General features: G+C 38.2%; 1 protein-coding gene across 1 annotated transcript in view; it reads left to right on the forward strand.

Moving 5' to 3' along the window:
• The window catches only part of fbxo38 (F-box protein 38), a 68,295-nt gene that overhangs the window by 37,596 nt on the left and 13,128 nt on the right, over positions 1–17,571 (forward strand). Inside the window, exons 15-19 of the mRNA XM_044362929.1 lie at positions 566–666; positions 2,832–2,934; positions 10,178–10,344; positions 11,269–11,414; positions 12,217–12,320. Of these exons, the coding sequence (XP_044218864.1) occupies positions 566–666; positions 2,832–2,934; positions 10,178–10,344; positions 11,269–11,414; positions 12,217–12,320 (621 nt within the window). The remainder of the gene's footprint in view (positions 1–565; positions 667–2,831; positions 2,935–10,177; positions 10,345–11,268; positions 11,415–12,216; positions 12,321–17,571) is intronic.

The raw sequence follows: 17,571 nt of genomic DNA on the forward strand, positions 1-17,571 counted from the left end.
ATACTATAACAATACCACTGTGTACATACCAACACAGTTTCTGAGCGCAAATGATTTGAATATCTCTCAGAATTATATATTTTATTCATTGTTCTTGTTTGTTTTCTTTATCATATAAAAACTTTTTGTATAAATACAGTATACACAGATAAAAAATTATCTTTATTTTCTTCCTTAAATATAAAAATAATAATATAATAAAAAACTATTAACAATGCATTTAAAAACAACTTAACAGTATTTTTGAATGCAAAACTGATGACTAAATGTGATTTCAGTTGAACTTTAAATGTGAACACACTGAGTGTTTCTCACAGTATTTTTGTATTGTTTAAGTTTATATTGCTACTAAGCAGCGGTGCGCACAACTCCAGATCTTGAGATTGTATTGGATGCACGGTTGTGATAAAGACAAAACAAACAAAACAAAACAACTGAACTCACTAATCCATCTTCTTGTGTTTTTTTTAATCTGTCCACAATAAAGAACACAAGATGGATTAGTGAGTGCTGTTGTTTTGTTTTGTTTGTTTAAGGTTATATTGTTGCCATTTATGTTGTGTAGATCTCTCAAGAGCCAGGCCTCGAATAGCAGTGAGGAGGAAACGTATGGCTGACAAATCAACCAGTACATCAGACCCGGTCACCGAGGATGACCATGTACAGGTACAGACACGCACACGCACATACACACACACAACCCGATTTGTAGATACAGTGCTGCTTGAAAGTTTGTGAACCCTTTAGAATTTGCTCTATGATCAGATTTCCATTCAAGTCCTAAAACTAGATAAAGAGACATCAGTTAAACAAATGAGACAAAAACTTTACACTTCTTAATTTATTTATTGAGGAAAATGATCCAATGTTACATATTTGTGTGTGGCAAAAGTATGTGAACTCCTAAGATAATCAGTTTGAAGGGGAAATTAGAGTTGGGTGTTTCAATCAATGGGATCACAATCAAGTGTGAGTCTGGGAGGCCCTACCTTATTTAAAGAAGAGAAATCTGGGTCTTCACTGTCAAACTCTTAGCTTCACAACACAGGTTTGTGGAAGTGTGTCATGGTTCCGACAAAGGGGATTTCTGAGGACCTTAGAAGAAGAGTTGTTGATGCTCACCAAGCTGGAAAGGGTTACAAGACCATTTCTGAAGAGTTTGGACTCCACCAGTCGGCTGTCAGGCAGATCATATACAAATTGAAGACATCCAACACCATTGTTGCCCTCCTCAGGAGTGTTCAAACAACAAAAATCACACCAAGAGCAGGCGTGTAATAGTCCAGGAGGCCACAACGGACCCCAGGGTAACGTCTAGGAAACTAAAGGTCTCTCTTGCAGTTGCTACAGTCGATGTTAATGAGTCCATAATCAGGAGAACATTGAACATCAATGGTGTGCATGGCAGAGTTGCAAGGAAAAAAGGCACTTCTCTCCAAACAGAGCATTGCTGCTGTCTACGGTTCACTCAAGACCACATGGATAAGCCAGAAAGTGATTGGAACAATGTTCTGTGGATGGATGAGACCAAAATTAAACTTTTTGGCTTGAATGAGAAGCATTCTGTTTGGCGATGAGCAAACACTGCATCCCAGCATAAGAACCTTATCCTATCTGTGAAACAAGGTGGTGGTAGTATCATGGTTTGGGCTGCTTTGCTGCCTCTGAATCAGGGCAGCTTGCAATCATTGATGGAGCTATGAGTTCTGAGTTGTACCAGCAAATTCTACAGGAAAATGTCAAGGTATCTGTCTGTGAACTGAAGCTCAACAGAAAGTGGGGCATGCAGTAAGACAATGACACTAAATGATAAGTTGTTCTACAAAAGAATGGTTTGAAAAGCAGTAGAAAGATAAGTTTTGGAATGGCTGAGTCAAAGTCCTGACCTTAATCCTAAAGAAATGCTGTGGAAGGACCTGAAGCATGTAGTTCATGCAAAGAAGCCCACAACATCCCTGAGTTGAGACTGTTCTGTAAGGACAAATGGGCTAAAATTCCTCCAAGCTAATGTGCAGGGCTGATAAACAGTTACCAGAAACGTTTGGTTGAAGTTATTGCTGCAAAAGGGGGTCACACCAGTTACTGAAAGCAAGGTTTCACATACTTTTGCCTCCCACAAATATGTAAGATTTGATAATTTTCCTCAATAAATAAATGAAAAAGATGGGGAAAAAAAGATTTTTTTTGTCTCATTTGTTTAATTGGGTTCACTTTGTCTAGTTTTAGGACTTGTGTAAATACCTGATCACGTTTTAGGTCATATTTATGCAGAAATACAGATAATTCTAAAGGGTTCACAAACTTTCAAGCAGCACTGTATTTGTTTTGACATTTCAGTCTTTTTCTATTAGTCACTGTTTAAAACAGTTTGATCAATTCACTGTCATTCAATGCTCTAGTGAGTGAGTACTCCATATATGTTACAAAATGATTTTGAAAGTAAATTATTATTGAGGTTGTCCTCCCCTGGGGGGAGCCATAGTGTTGCAGATGGGGCTCAGAGGGAGAGACTTGAGGTAAGAGGGACAGGCACAAGCTGATGACCAACAGTTAGACGCTGGTGCCTTCTACAGCAGGAAAAAAAACATGAAGTGTGAACAACAAACTTATGTTCCTCTGTACTTCTGTGCATTTATTCACAGTAGAAAAATACAAGAACCAAACTGTTTGCATAACCAAAAAATAAACAGTGAGAGTGTTTTTCCCTAATGCTTGTCTAATGAACAAAATTAGATGTCTGACTCCTGTTACTACAATAGGCTAGGATGCACATGTGAGGGGCTGTAGTATACTATATGTTTTGAGATACTGAGATGATTTTCCTTGTGCAGGTATTATCTCTGAAGAGTAAGAACCTGGTGGGCATCACTCTGACCAACTGTGGAATCACTGACCTAGTCCTCAGAGACTGCCCCAAGATGATGTTCATTCATGGTAAAAGACAGACAAAGAGACTGATATTTGATGATTCATATAGATGTTTCTCTGATTTTTGCATTACTTTTTAGGGATGCATGATATTGGATTTTTTGCTGGTATGCCAATATTTTCCAACTCATTTTGGCCGATAGCCAATACCAATATATGCACCTATATTTTTCCCACATGACTGAGGAGACTATTACACATGCAATCATAGATTGTGCTATGATCAAGAAAGACTTGATGAATGAAGAACTTAGGAAGACTGGACTTTTCAAACAGAGTGGTTCATCCTGTCAGTCGAGATTTTTCTTATCTGTGCAGCCGAACACAGCAGCTCCCTTGTGGACTGTTTCCACAGACTGTTACACCACGGGCCCGGTGCTTCCTCCGCAGGCTCCACTTCACTCAGCTGCCCGACAGACCCGCTGCTTCTTCCCACTTTGACCTGAATAATAAACTGGGGCTCGGTGCTCCAGTTGGATCCACACAGAGAACTGGGGCTAGCTGAGTGAAGTGGAGCCTGTGGAGGAAGCAACGGGACCATCAGGGTGAAACAGTCTGCAGAGATAAGCACAGCCAGGCGGTGGATAAGAAGGCAACAAATCGGTCTGTCATAACAGCAGAAATGTTCATTTCGGACCAATGCCGATGTTTCATTTTAAAGCCTTTATTGGCTGATACCAATGATGTGCCGATGTTATTGTGCATCCCTATTACTTTTATTCTTTTTCTAATTTAATTGGGAAATATTTTTGTCAATGACAATAATACAGAACAACAACAACATTACTAGGCACACATATACATGTATGTATGTATGTATGTGTGTAACATTTCATACAATTCTGATACACACTATGTTATCTTCATTCTATTGCGCGGGGGCCTTCATTGGGGCCTAGTGACCACTTGTGATCGGATCTCACTTCCCTGCTCTATATGCAAATAAACAGTGCATTGTATGCCCTTTAACAAAATCAAATGCCCGTCCTATTGATTTGCTGTAGCTGCGTCTGAGCATATATATCAAAAATAGTTATATGCAGCGATCTCCCCCACACTGTGCACATTTAGGCACACGGCACAGCAGCCTAACTTCATTGATTATTTAAATCTCTGACAAACCAACAGGATCGGTCAGGATCTAATGTTAATTAATGTTCTGTGTTATTCTAAAAGGTCAGCTGTTACACACACACAGTCCACGTTCATACTGTTAAGAATAAAGCAGCCGTCCTCCTGATAAATCCTGAGCTCTATGATATTGAGCAGCACAGCAAGACTAAAAACTGTCATTATCATTGACAGGACAGAGGAAACTATCCAGCAACGTTTAGCTTCTGAAATATTTTTTAGACAGACAAGTAAAAAACAAGTTATTTTCTTATTTTAATTTTTTTTTGTTTGTATGCTATTACTTTTCTCATCTCCAACATATTCCAGTGATTTTATATATTTTTTTAAAATATTAAAATTTATAATGGAAAGTGTATGGGAGTAATGTTTGAAAGCTCATATCTCAAAAATTAAACGTTCTTAAGTGTTCAAACTTGATGGACTGGTGACCCATGTGGAAATCCTTAACATATTATAAAATGGGACCAATAGCACCACCATGTGGTCAATTAATATGTGTTTTACGTTTGGGCTTATAACTCATGAACCATGAGGCCTATCCAAACCATTTTTGCACAGTGCAGTCCTTAAATGATACCAAGTAGACTGATATAAGCCCATTTGCGCCCACCTTTAAATGTGATGTAGATAAATGAAATTTGTTAGGCACATGTATCATGTCCCAATGCACAAAAACGCCTTTTGGAACCATACCCTATTTATAACAGGAAGTCGGAGATTTTGAATTTACTTCTCAATTTTTGTACAGTTTTTGCCATTTGCAGGCATTGTATTTTAACAAGCTCCTAGAGATTTAATCTGACCAGCTCCAAATTTGATCAGTGTCATCTAAAGCTCTTTGTGATGAAAAGTTAGCAAAATCTTGAGTTTCCATTCAACACTGTTACCATGGCAATGTAGTGAACTTGGGTGTTTTGCCATGAAATGCAAAGTTGTAACTTGAATGTTCATTGTCCAACCTGCAACAAATTTCTCATGCTTTATAAAAGTCCCTGCCTGAACACATCTATATGTCAATATTGAGTCATAGTCATAGCACCACCTACTGACAACAGGAAGTGAGCCTTACATGACAAACATCATCCGGCCTTTACCACAGATCCACAATTCAAACCAGGAATAGTGACAGTAGTTTAGTAACAGGTATTATTTACAATATATAATGTTATAACTCCAGAGATGAGGCTTATGTTTTACCACGAGCTGGCTGCAATGACATGACTTTGCAACATGGCTCTTAGACATGGTAAGGTCAGATGATGTTGTGTTTATGTTGTGTGCGCGTTTGTCTGCTATCTTCTGTAGTTGTCCACTATTTTCACGCAAGACAAAAGTAATGAGCAATGAGCCCATTTAAATTTCAGTAATTGTAATTGCATTATCTAATTTGGAAAAATAAGTAGGTACACTACTAGATACTGCCCAAGGTAGTGGAATTAGAGTTATTCCCAACACTGCTGACAACAAGAAATCAGCCTTATGTGACAAACATCATCCGATTTACATGAAATTTACATGGTTATACAGCAACATGACCTATATTTAATGGGTGTTCTGTAGCACCACATAGTGGACACAGGAAGTGACATTTAACTCCTTTGTGCAATGTCCGATATTCATGAAAATGTGTATCCATATCAGTTGCCCTCTGGTAAATATATTGCTGCATTAATATTTCACTCATGTAGTATTGCCTACAGGCAACAGGAGGTGCAGCTTAAACGACACATAGTTCATCAAATGTATACACAATTTCCAACGTTTCATCTCCAGCGCCACATACTGCACACAGGAAATAATATTTTACCCATTTACACAGTATCTAATAATCCTGAAAATTCAGAGCCATGTCAACCAACCTCTAGTAGTGATACCACGGCTGCCACTCCATCTGATGTGCGTAAGATGCAAGAGCCCTTTCATCACTGCTTGCAGCTTTAATATTATCTTGTGTGTGGCGATCTTGTTTAGTCATGGTCAGTTAGTTCAGGAATGAAGGAGTCTGGTCTCCTGGACATGATGGATGCACACAATTTGTCATCCTGATTTATAATTGAATCGAAATTGGTCTATGTGAGCTTCATAAGATTAAAGAAGTTTAATTTCTTCAATGCAGTCTTCAATTCTTTTTTGTAATCTGGGATGTTAGACATTGATTTGTATATTCTTCAATTGAGGGAGTTTAAAAATGCCTTTGTATTCTCTTTCCTTTCTTGTTTTGGTTGTGAATACAGGGCCTTGTAATATGCTTGAAATGCAATATTAACCTCATCTAGATTGTTATATGTTTGCCCTGTCTAGGGATCTAATATTCTTTTACAGATTGTGAAATCTGTTTTTTTCAGTATTTTATTTGCTCTATTTTGTAGCTTTAGGAGCTATTTCAAGATTGTTTTTTTTTTTTTAATAGACTTTTAAAAAATCATCTTTGTAAATGTCTGAGATCTGGCTTCTAATTTCTTTCATTTTATTCATTATCTGATGGCTGTGATTCTCACCATGTTCCTTATCTAATTCTTTTTGATTATTTTTTGCTTTCTTGAGAACTGTACTAAGGGATATTAATGTTCCCCTGATACCTGCCTTTAAAGCGTCCCAAAGTATATTTGGGTTAACTCCCTCATTGTCATTAAAGTCAAGGAAGCCTTAACTTTGGATTTTACTTGCTGTACGACCGTTTTGTTGTTAAGCAAACTTGTGTCCAAATTGTTTTCTTTGGTTTGCTATCTAAATGTAATGTCAGGAAGATTAGAAAGCGGTCTCAGATATCTCTGGTTCCAGTATCGCAATTCTGAATTCTATGACTATCATTTTTAAAAATAAAGAAATGGTCTATTCTTGAGTATACTGCATGGGGGGACGAGTGATAAGTATAATTGTTATCGCATAAGATGCAAGTCCCTCCAAACCTCCAGTAAGCCAATTTCATCCAGACCTTTTCTCAGTAATTTAGTCTGAGGCATTACATTCCTGTTTTATATTATATTATAGTATTCCATTTGCTCTTCATTCATTTAAGTCTCCTGCACAAATTAATGTTCCTTTTGATTCTGAAGCAATCAGTTCAAGACCTTTTAAGTTTGTGATCACTTTGTGGGAGCAGACAAACACAATATATCCGCCCTCACTGTACTTAATCCCCTTAACTAATTAAAAATTAATAGAGTTATGTAATAATTTTGCGACCCCTCTTTTGTGACCTGTCTTAGAGGTGCTGTAAAATGTGTTCCTATACCCAATTTAAAAAAAAAAAAAAATCATGTTCATTTTGAGATAGAAGGGTTTACTGTGTAAATATAATTTGATTATTTTCCCTTCTTCTTTATTTTAGTCATTACTCAACTCCTTTGAACTGGGTTGTTCAAGCCATTCACATTCCAAGAAGCTACTTTAAAGTTACTGTATCCCATGACAGCTGTTCGAACTAAATGTGCCGGCAACATCAACATATGAACAGTAACAAATAATATTAGCAAGAACATCGAGAACCAGTGGAACAGTGACTTCCAACTTCAGGACCTTATACAGCCCTACCACACTCTCAAACCTATGTATGTGATCTTGAAGAAACAGTCCTACATCCTGTAGGGGTTCTGCAGACACCTTCGGGGGGGGGGAGGGATTGAATAAAATTAAATTAAATAACAGGAGGGGAAATGGACAGTTCAAATATAGTGAAATTATCACTGCAGAGAAAGTGGTCAGGGAGCAAAGTGAGAAAAAAAGGGTGTGTGTGTATGTTCGCTTTACCTGGAGATTTCTGCTGTCGGTGGAAACCTCTGAGCCTCTCTCAGACTTGTAGGTTGTGGTCCCCATCTGTTTTGCTCCAGTGTATGCCTTGGGTTAAGTTTCTGTTTCAAAGTTGTTTCAGTCTTCTATGGCAAGTCCACAAGATAGCCTCTCTTTTTCATGTCCTTGGATACTTCAGTTGCATTGTTGTAGAGGCAGAATCCATCCTTCCAGTGAATTCTCATCTTGGCAGGATATGGTGTCTGGAAACAAATGTTTCTCCTTGAGAATTTTCTTAATGTCTTTGTACTCCCTGAGTTTACTGTTTACGTTGGCAGGGAAGTTGTTTACTGTTTACCTTGGCAGGGAAGTTGTATGCAAACACGACCTCTTTTCCTTCGTGGGTGATTTGCTTTGAGTACTCTGCCTTTCGTGTCATATCTCTGGAAATTAACCAGAATAGATCTTGAGACCGCATTGTCTTGAAGTTTAGGGCTGATTAACTGGTGGGCACACAGTAGATCGGTGTCTCTGTCAAGTGCTAGCACCATCTTTCGAAAGTTATCAGTGAATTTTAGCATCAAGGTTCCTTCTGTGCCTTCCTCAATGCAAATATCAATATGTCGTGATCTTCCTTTTAAGTATGTTATTTTAGCTTAAAGGATTCTCTGTTTGAGAGAATGAATCAAAGTGTCACTTAGCTCAGTGTTGGCTGTCTCAACCTCTCCACCTGTTGCTCTGCTTGGTTTAGCCTTGTACCGTGGTTGCAGACATCTCCAACAACATTTTGTAACTTATGATTTATCTGTGTCTTGAAATTGTTGAATTCTATTTTAATGTTACTTGTGAAGTCATTTTTGATATCCATTAGTTCTTGCGTCAGTTCAGTTTTCCAGTCTTGCATGTCTCTGCTCTGACTTTGGATAGCTTTAGCAGTCATTTTAGTTTTTTTTAATTTTTTTTATGAGCAACAGTTTTGTGTTTTGGTGGGGTTTTTAACTATTTGACCGGGAGAGTTAGAAGTCTATACTGCCATCTTGAAACGCTCACCGAACCAGACTTCCCCCTTTAGAAATACAGTAATTTAAATATTCTTGCTTACTTTAGTGCCACCTGGTGGTAAAATTTTGTGAAATTTTATAGGGCTGCTCAGTGGCCCAATGTGCGCATATCAAAGAGTTATACCAGTTTATTCAAGTTGAACCCCAACGACTACTTTGGTAGCCACTTGCAGGAGAATGGTATGGAATATCAAAAAAACAAATGTAGCCATTGTTCCAGGGGTTGTCCAAATATGGTATGTACAAATTTTGGTGAAGATTGGATAAAATATGGAGAATAGGATGTGAAAAATGTTTTGCAAAAAATTTCTAAATGGAGGAAATATTTCCCCTGTGCAAATGGACATGGCATATACCAGTGTCTTCATCTGTATCCAAAGAATCCACAGGAAAAAAGTTTCTTCTACACCTCACAGTCAGTTAGTTGTTAATCAAAATGCTACTTCTTCTATAACTGGCCACATGGTGGTGCTATTGGTGATTTTTTTTCCATAGGCTGAGGGCAATCACATAGGGATCCTGTGCACCAAGTTTGAGATCTTCAGGTTTTATATACTCCTCCGGGGATGCTATGACATCCTAGATTTTGTGTATGTTGCCCCAAACTGTGGGAGGAGTGGTAGTAGTAGTAAAGTACAAATGTAAAGTTTGCAAGGTACTCGAGGAGAAGGTCTCGCCAACTACCACAAAATGTCCCATGTTGACTGAAAGGGGTCAGTACAATAAAGTCATAAAACAATATATAAACCAACTAATTTTGGTTCATGTGTCACTAAATGTACATCACACAAGTCTCTATGTAAGGACATTCCTGCCTCTGCACATTTTTCACTATTTCATAAAATATGGTAAACTTATTTTTGTAAACTTGTCTCTGTTTTTTCTTCACTTAGACAGGTGAAAGTGTCAAAAACATTCTTTGGAACCGGTTTAGCAAATCAGTCATATATTTACTGTTTGCTAGCTTCAATATCTTTGATTGTAGTTTTTGTAAAAAGTATGTTTACATCTGAGTTTGTGTTGGATTTTTAAATACTTTTTAATATTTAATAAAGCCAGTAATGATAGCCCAGTTTAGTAGACATATTTAGAGTCAGATCCAGTATCCTGTGATAGCAGGTATAAATGAGTCATACATGAGAAAATGGGGTCATTACCCTGCGTCAATACAGACTTTGTGTGAAAGTAGTTAGTCCTCTGAAGAAATCCATTATTGAACTTTATGTTGTTTTATAAACATAACTCCCAGCAGTTTATGTTCAGTTTTTACACTGAGTCAGAAAGCATTCAATCAACTGCTCTTTGTGTCTTCTGTCTCTCTGTAGCCACCAGATGTCGAGTGTTGAAACAGCTGCGAGTTGAAAGCGCTCCGATAGTGAACAGGTTTGATTATGCTCAGTGTAAGAAACTGGACATGGAACAGGTCCTGGATCAGATACTGAGAATGCCTCCAGAGAGGAACCGTATCATCTACATGCGCCCTATGCACCAGGTTTGTCATCTGTGATGTCATCTCTGTTTCTGTAGAAACTGGATACTAACCTAAAACATAGTTCAGACATCAGTATCCACTGTGCTGGGCAAGAGACAGTACACGATATGTGTATCCTAGTACAGGCTTCTCAATACAGTATTCACACTAAATATGACAAACTGCTGTCAGCATGTGGATGAATTAAATTTAAAGTCATGCTTTTATTTACATCACAGGAAATAAAGCTATGTTGCTGCACAAATGTATTTAGAATTTAGTTTGTGCCAAAATCTAACTACTACAGTGCCAGTATATTTTTAAAAGTTATTGTTACAGTGATCAACCATGTTTAGTTTACTTCCTACATTATTATCATTGAGTAATGAGAATGTTTTTATTGTTAACAGAATCCCCATTAGCTTCTACTGGCATGGTTGCTCCTGGGGTCCATTGATATTAAACTTTGTTTAGTTACAGTAACAAAAAATAACATTTGGAGAATGTTTCTGTTTGTTTGCTTTTGGAGATGGATAATGTTTCAATGTAGCAATCAAACTACTATAATACAAAAGTGACTGCATGTGGCTCATAGTTAAAAAGTCTTCAAGCAAGGAGAATTAAAGGCTTTTATTAAAAAACAAACAAACAAAAAAAAAAACACCTAGAAGCTCTGAGTAACAGTCACCAACAGCTTGACTGATTGTAGCTTTTAACCAGTCTGGACATTTTTAGCTGCTTGTTGTTTGAACAGTTTTATGCAGTAAATTAACCTCCTATATACATAGTGAAGGTAGAAAAACATTACCCACGATTTCCAAACTGATGAAATTCAAATCATACCTGATTGTTTCTCTTCATCCCTCTGTCTCTTATTACTTCCTTTGTTCTGTTTCATCTCACTGGAACACTCCATCTTTTTACTTTTCCTTCTCCTCTCTGCAGATTGACTCAGTAGCGTTGGAGCGTCAGCTCTTCCAGGGGCCCTATCCGTATCACATTGCTATTGTGCACGAATTCAGCAATCCTCCAAATATACGCAACAAGGTTCGCATTCGCAGTTGGATGGACACCATAGCCAACATCAGCCAGTGAGTAGTATCTGTCATGGCAGAATAGTCCAACTGTAGTGTCAGTTTTTTTTCAAAAGTCATCTAAAAAGTTCTGGAATTACTGTTTTTGTTGCCTCTGTCTCACATAATCCCTGAAGCTACAATGTGTGGGCTACTAGCTTCTAGGAGATTGCTTTGAACAGAAATGTTGATTCCTACTGGTGTGTAGGTACAGCAGCTGTGCTCATGGTTAGACAAGTGCTGATTGGGTCACTCACTCTTACAGTGAGTTCACATATCAGATGCAAAGAGGTAGTCTCTCTTTACCCAGAAGCTTATAAGTGTGTTTGTGCTGAGCACGGAATTTCCATACTTAGCTTGAACTTGGCAGTTGTTTTCTCACTTTACCTTCATACAAAACTACTGCCCAATAGTCCTGCATTTCGTGTAACTATGTGCTTTTGTTTCAAAATGACTAAAAACGAGTTGTCACCATCATTATTGAAGGCACAATGGTCAGTTTCATCTTACTGTGTAATTTGCTATGTAGATATACATAAATGTAGGAAGGTGGAATCACATTTTCACTGTGCGCATACAAACACAGAAGAATATATTGGATGTAGCAAAACAGAAAGAAAGCTCCAGAGAAAGACAAATTAAGTTTATTGTGGGTTTACAGCATCAAGCCCACAAAAGGATGAGCCCAATCAGTTATCTATGACTACCAATGTAATGAAATGCAAAGTTAAAATGTTTGTATTGTCAAAGTATGAAGTTTGAACATGACGTGTCACTAGTGAGCCATAAATTGATCACTTTGTGTATGTCTCTCTCCCAGGGAGTTAATCAAGTATGAGTTCTTCCCAGAGGCCACCAGGACAGAAGAGGATGTGAAGAAGTATCCCAAATATCCCTGGGGGCGGGACATCTATACGCTGGAGGGTAATACACTGTCAGACCTACACCGACCAATTTACTTTATATGTTACCACTGAAGGTGGACATGCACATACACATCAACCAACCAAACATTTTTCTGCTTTGTAGCTAGTAACCTGTTAAATCATTTACAATGCACTCTTTAAGGAACAGGACATTGCTGTCTCTATATTCAAGCATATAGGATTTAAAGTGAAACAACGACCTATGTTTAAATGTTGAGACATTGCCCTTTTATAAATAATTATATATAATTCCCCAAATTGTACATGTTAAAATGAGCTTGAGTAAAATAACCATGTTTAATATGTAGATTCAGTTAATAACTTACTGAAGTGTCTGACCCACAAACATCATCATACTCTCAGTTAATGCTCTGCCAGGCCTGAAATGCTGTCAGCTTCACTTCATCCTTATCTGGACTGTTGCCATGTCTGTATGTGCAGGATCATTATCCTGCTGCACTGCACTATAAAAAGGGCTATAAGTCCTCTTGTGTTCACCTAATATGAATATGAACACACTCAAACTTTACTACCAGGCCATGAGGGAACCATATGTTTCTAAATCTGAAAAAGCTGAATTATAACTATATAACTAATTTAGTTACTTACTTACTGTAGGCTATTATAGGCTATTTTGGGGATAAATACCTAGAACTTGTTTTTGCACCATTCCTTTGGCAAAGCCTTCAACTTGGTTCAAGGCCTCCGTCATCACTCCTTGACTCCCTGTCATGTCATGCTCCTATCCCTCTCTCCTGTGCACTTTCTCCTCTCTCTTACTTTTCTGAACCAAAACTTACAGCATTAGTAAACAGTCTCCTGTCTTTATGGAGCCTGAAGAACAATTGTTGGGGACAATTGTTCTTGTCCAATTTTAAGTTGAAATAAATTAATGGATACTACATTAAAGTGCCAAGTCTCAGCTTTAATTTGTGTAGGTTTACATCAATATAGAAAGAGCTGTGTGTCAGATATAGCACTTTTCAGAGCTCAAAGTTTAGGGGTTCAAACACAATTGAACAGATGCTCATGAAGTCAAACAAAGTGATCATATTTAATATTTAGTGGAAAATCCTTTGCAGTCAATGACTAGCTGAAGTCTTGGACCTAAAGACACCAGCAGACGCTTTGTATCTTCCCCGGTAATGCTCTCCCAGGCATTCACTGCAGACACCTTCAGCTCTTGCTTGTTGTGGGCTCTCTTTGCCTTTAGCCTGGTCTTCAGCAGGTGGAATTAGTAAATAATCTCTTGTCTTTAGTAGATGCAAAGAGGTAGTCTCGTATTGAGATCAGGTGATTGACTCAGCCAGTCGAGGATATTCCAGTGTTTCCCATTTATTACCTAGACTTTGGCAGTCTAATTTGTCCCACCACAGTTTCATAATGAACAGGAAATATTTTTACATTTCTTCTAAAATAAAAGGTCTCTAACGTTGTGTTTTGCGCCGTTGCTTCAGCATAGCATCTTTCACTCCCAGTCAGGCCCCTCCCCCCGCTGTACATGCACTCACACACGCGCTGGAACATTCCTGGCTACGTCTGAGACACCAAGGCATTTTGAGGACACATCGTTTGATGTAAGTAACATTAACTGATGTTACAGTATCCACTGTAGTTATCTACTAGTCCAAACACAATTTTATCATTATCAATATATAACAGCAAACAGATAATGTTACTGCAGACGTTAACATTTATAATCAGTGTTAATCTAATGTTAGCTAAGAACGTAAGCTGCGAGTCTCCTCACTTATGTCAACTGACATATCCAGCTGCTAGTTGTGAAAAACAATGTATAACATATGTAATGCTGTATGTAATGTAATGTTATATCTAGCTAGCTAACATTAGCTAATTATCTAACGTAAACATTATTACCCGCAGCTCTGACAATGTAACTATTTTCAGCATCTGAGGAGCAAGTTGGCTTATCATGTAATGTTTGGCAATTTGTAATGTTAATCAAGTTGAAATAAGGCTACTGTTTTTTACCCTTGATTTTCAGATCATGAGCATTTTTAAATATTTCAAGAAGAGAGAGCGAAATCCACCACAAGATGAGGAAGACACAGCTACAGAGGTAGCTAGCTAGCATAGCTAGCATAGTTAGGCGGCAAGTCAGTAGCCAAACAGATTATTCATAGGCTTTTGTCAAGAAATAAACTGGAGTAACTGGAATTTTAACATTACTTGTTTCTTGGTAATAGAAGAGACAGCTTCTCCGGGTTGCAGAAGAGACAGCAGGGGCAGCAGGAGAGACAGCCTCAGCTGACTCTCATGGAGGGACAAGGCAGGTAGTTCCCATAGTGGCAGCAGGGGAGAGCCTCCCCTGAAGGAGGGACAGCAGGTGAGTTTGACAGCAGAGAAAGGGGCAGCACGTTAGAGTAGTTTCAGTAGTTGTTGGTGTTTGTGGGAAATATTTATTTTGTTTATGTCATCTAGGTGCAGGCAAACACCAGAAATCAGGGTGGAATCCTGAATGGCTGCAATCGCTTCAGTTTAAATACTGGCTTTATGTTACTTCACATGGTAAGTTACAGTCCCCTCCAAAAGTATTGTAACAGCAAGGCAAATTCCCTTGTTTTTGTTCACTGAAGACATTTGGGTTTAAGATCAAAAGATGAATATGAGACAAGAGTTCAGAATATCAGCTTTTATTTCCTGGTATTTACATCCAGATGTGGTAAACAACTCAGGACATACCACCCTTTGTTTGAATCCACCCATTTTTCAAGTGAGCAAAACTATTGGAACATGTGACTGAGGTGTTTCTTGTTGACTAGGTGTTGCCTTTTAGGTTGATTGTTCAAACATTAAATAGCTCTGGATGATTAGTCTACTTTTTGGCCTAGGTTTAAACCTATAAAGACTGCATTTCTTGTTAAAGAGGATAAACCAACATGAAGACAAGAGAGCTGTCTATGGGAGAAAAGCAAGCCATTTTGAAGCTGAGAAAAGAAGGAAAATCAAGCAAGCACAACAATTTGGAATGTCCTGAAAAAGAGAGAAACTACTGGTGTACTGAGCAACAGACATCGAACAGGTCGGCCAAGGAAAACAACAGTAGTTGATGACAGAAATATTGTAATAGTTGCGAAGAAAAACCCCAAAACATCAGTAAGTCACATCACCAACGACCTCCACAGTGCAGGGGTGAAGGTATCACAATCTGTTCAAAGAAGACTCCAAGAGCAGAAATATAGAGGCCATACCACAAGATGCAAACCACTCATCAGCAGTAAGAATCAAAAGGCCAGATTGAAATTTGCAAAGAAGTACAGAGATGAGCTGCAAAAGTTCTGGAACACAATCTTATGGAGTGATGAGACCAAGATTAATCTCTACCAAAGTGATGGAAAGGCCAAAGTGTGGAGAAAGAAAGGAACTGCTTATGATCCAAAGTATACAAGCTCTTCTGTGAAGCATGGTTGAGATAATGTCATGGCTTGGGCGTGCATGGCCGCTTCTGGAACAGGCTCATTAATATTTATTGATGATGGTAGCAGCAGAATGAATTCCGAAATGTACAGAAACATTTTATCTGCCAATTTACGGAGAAATGCATCCAAACTAATCGGGAGGAATTTTATCATGCAGCAGGACAATGACCCAAATCACACTGCCCACAAAACAAAGGACTTCATCAGGGGAAAAAAGTGGAAGGTTTTAGACTGGCCAAGTCTATCACCTGACCTTAACCCAATAGAGCATGCATTTCACCTCCTGAAGAGGAGACTGAAGGGAGAACCCCCCCGAAACAAACAAGAACTGAAAGAAGCTGCGTTAAAAGGTCGCAGGCTTGAGGCAGTTATTGCAAGCAAGGGTTATGCCATCAAATATTAAATGTTATTTACTTTAAGATTATTTGTTCCTTTACTTTTGCTCACCTAAAAATGCTGTGGTGTAATACAAACAGTGATATATCCTAAGTTGTGTAACACATCTAAATGTAAATACCAGGAAATAAAAGCTGACATTCTTAACTCTTGTCTCATACTCACCTTTTGATCTTAAACCCAAATGTCTTCAGTGAAAAACAAAAAAAAAGGGAATTTGCCTTGCTGTTCCAATACTTTTGGAGGGGACTGTACATATTTGCATTTGGAAGTGGGGGCATTCCATATGAATTTGGGCCCTTTTTCTGACTTGACCTCTCAGATCTTTCAAATGTGTGTATGTATGTAAAGAATGGTCCTAAAATGAGACCCTTTGTGGAGGTCGTGGCTGTCCATTACAGAAAGGATTATCTAGAGCATCATATCAATACTGAACACCACCAACAGAGCATTAAATTCCACAAATCAATTGCATCACATAATTTGTAAGCCTTGCTCCAGCCACATCATCAACCCATTCAAAACACAATCCCAAAAGTTTCAGATGCGGTTAATGGGTAGTGTTCAGAGAGGCTAAAATTACACAGAGAGGCAGAATAAGAATAACAACAACAAAAATAATGATAATAATAGAGATATGACTAGTATAATAATAGAAGTAATAGCCGGAGAAGGACACCAACAGGACTGCACCACCATCCTGGCACCATCCCCGTGTCAAAGGCCCACAGTTTGCATCCTAGAGGTTCCTACGAGATGAGAAAGCACAAAAAACTCCGGGGAAGAAGCCAAGTTAGTAACATGCATGCCAAAGCAGTGAAGCTAAAATGGGAGAAATATGATCTCTTTTTCTAGTTTTTGTCAGTACACATACAGCAGCATTCTGGACCAGCTGGAGAGTCTTTAGAGACTTGTTAGGGCAGCTTTATAATAATGAATTGCAATAATCCAGCCTAGAAGTAACAAATGCATGGACTATTTTTTCTGCATCTTTTTGAGAAAGGATTTGCTTGATTTTTAGAATATTACATAAGTGAAAAAGGCAGTCCTTGAAATTTGTTTTATGTGTGAGTGAAAGGACATATAAGGTGTTTAGGGCTGAGCACAAGAATTTCAGTTTTATCTGAGTTTAGTAGCAGAAAATTGCAGGTCATCCCGGTCTTTATGTCCTTAAGGCATGCTTGGAGGTTATTTAACTGTTTGATCTCATCTGGCTTCATTGATAAATATAAATGGGTATCATCTGCATAGCAATGAAAATTTATGCAGTGTTTCCGAATAATATTACCTTAAGGAAGCATATATAAAGTGAATAGTGTTGGTCCAAGCACAGAACCTTGTGGAACTCCATGTCTAACTTTTGTGGGTGTGGAGGATTCATCATTAATGTGTACAAACTGAAATGGATCTGAT

Source organism: Thunnus albacares, chromosome 10 (assembly GCF_914725855.1).
Source record: "Thunnus albacares chromosome 10, fThuAlb1.1, whole genome shotgun sequence".
NCBI lineage: Eukaryota > Metazoa > Chordata > Actinopteri > Scombriformes > Scombridae > Thunnus > Thunnus albacares.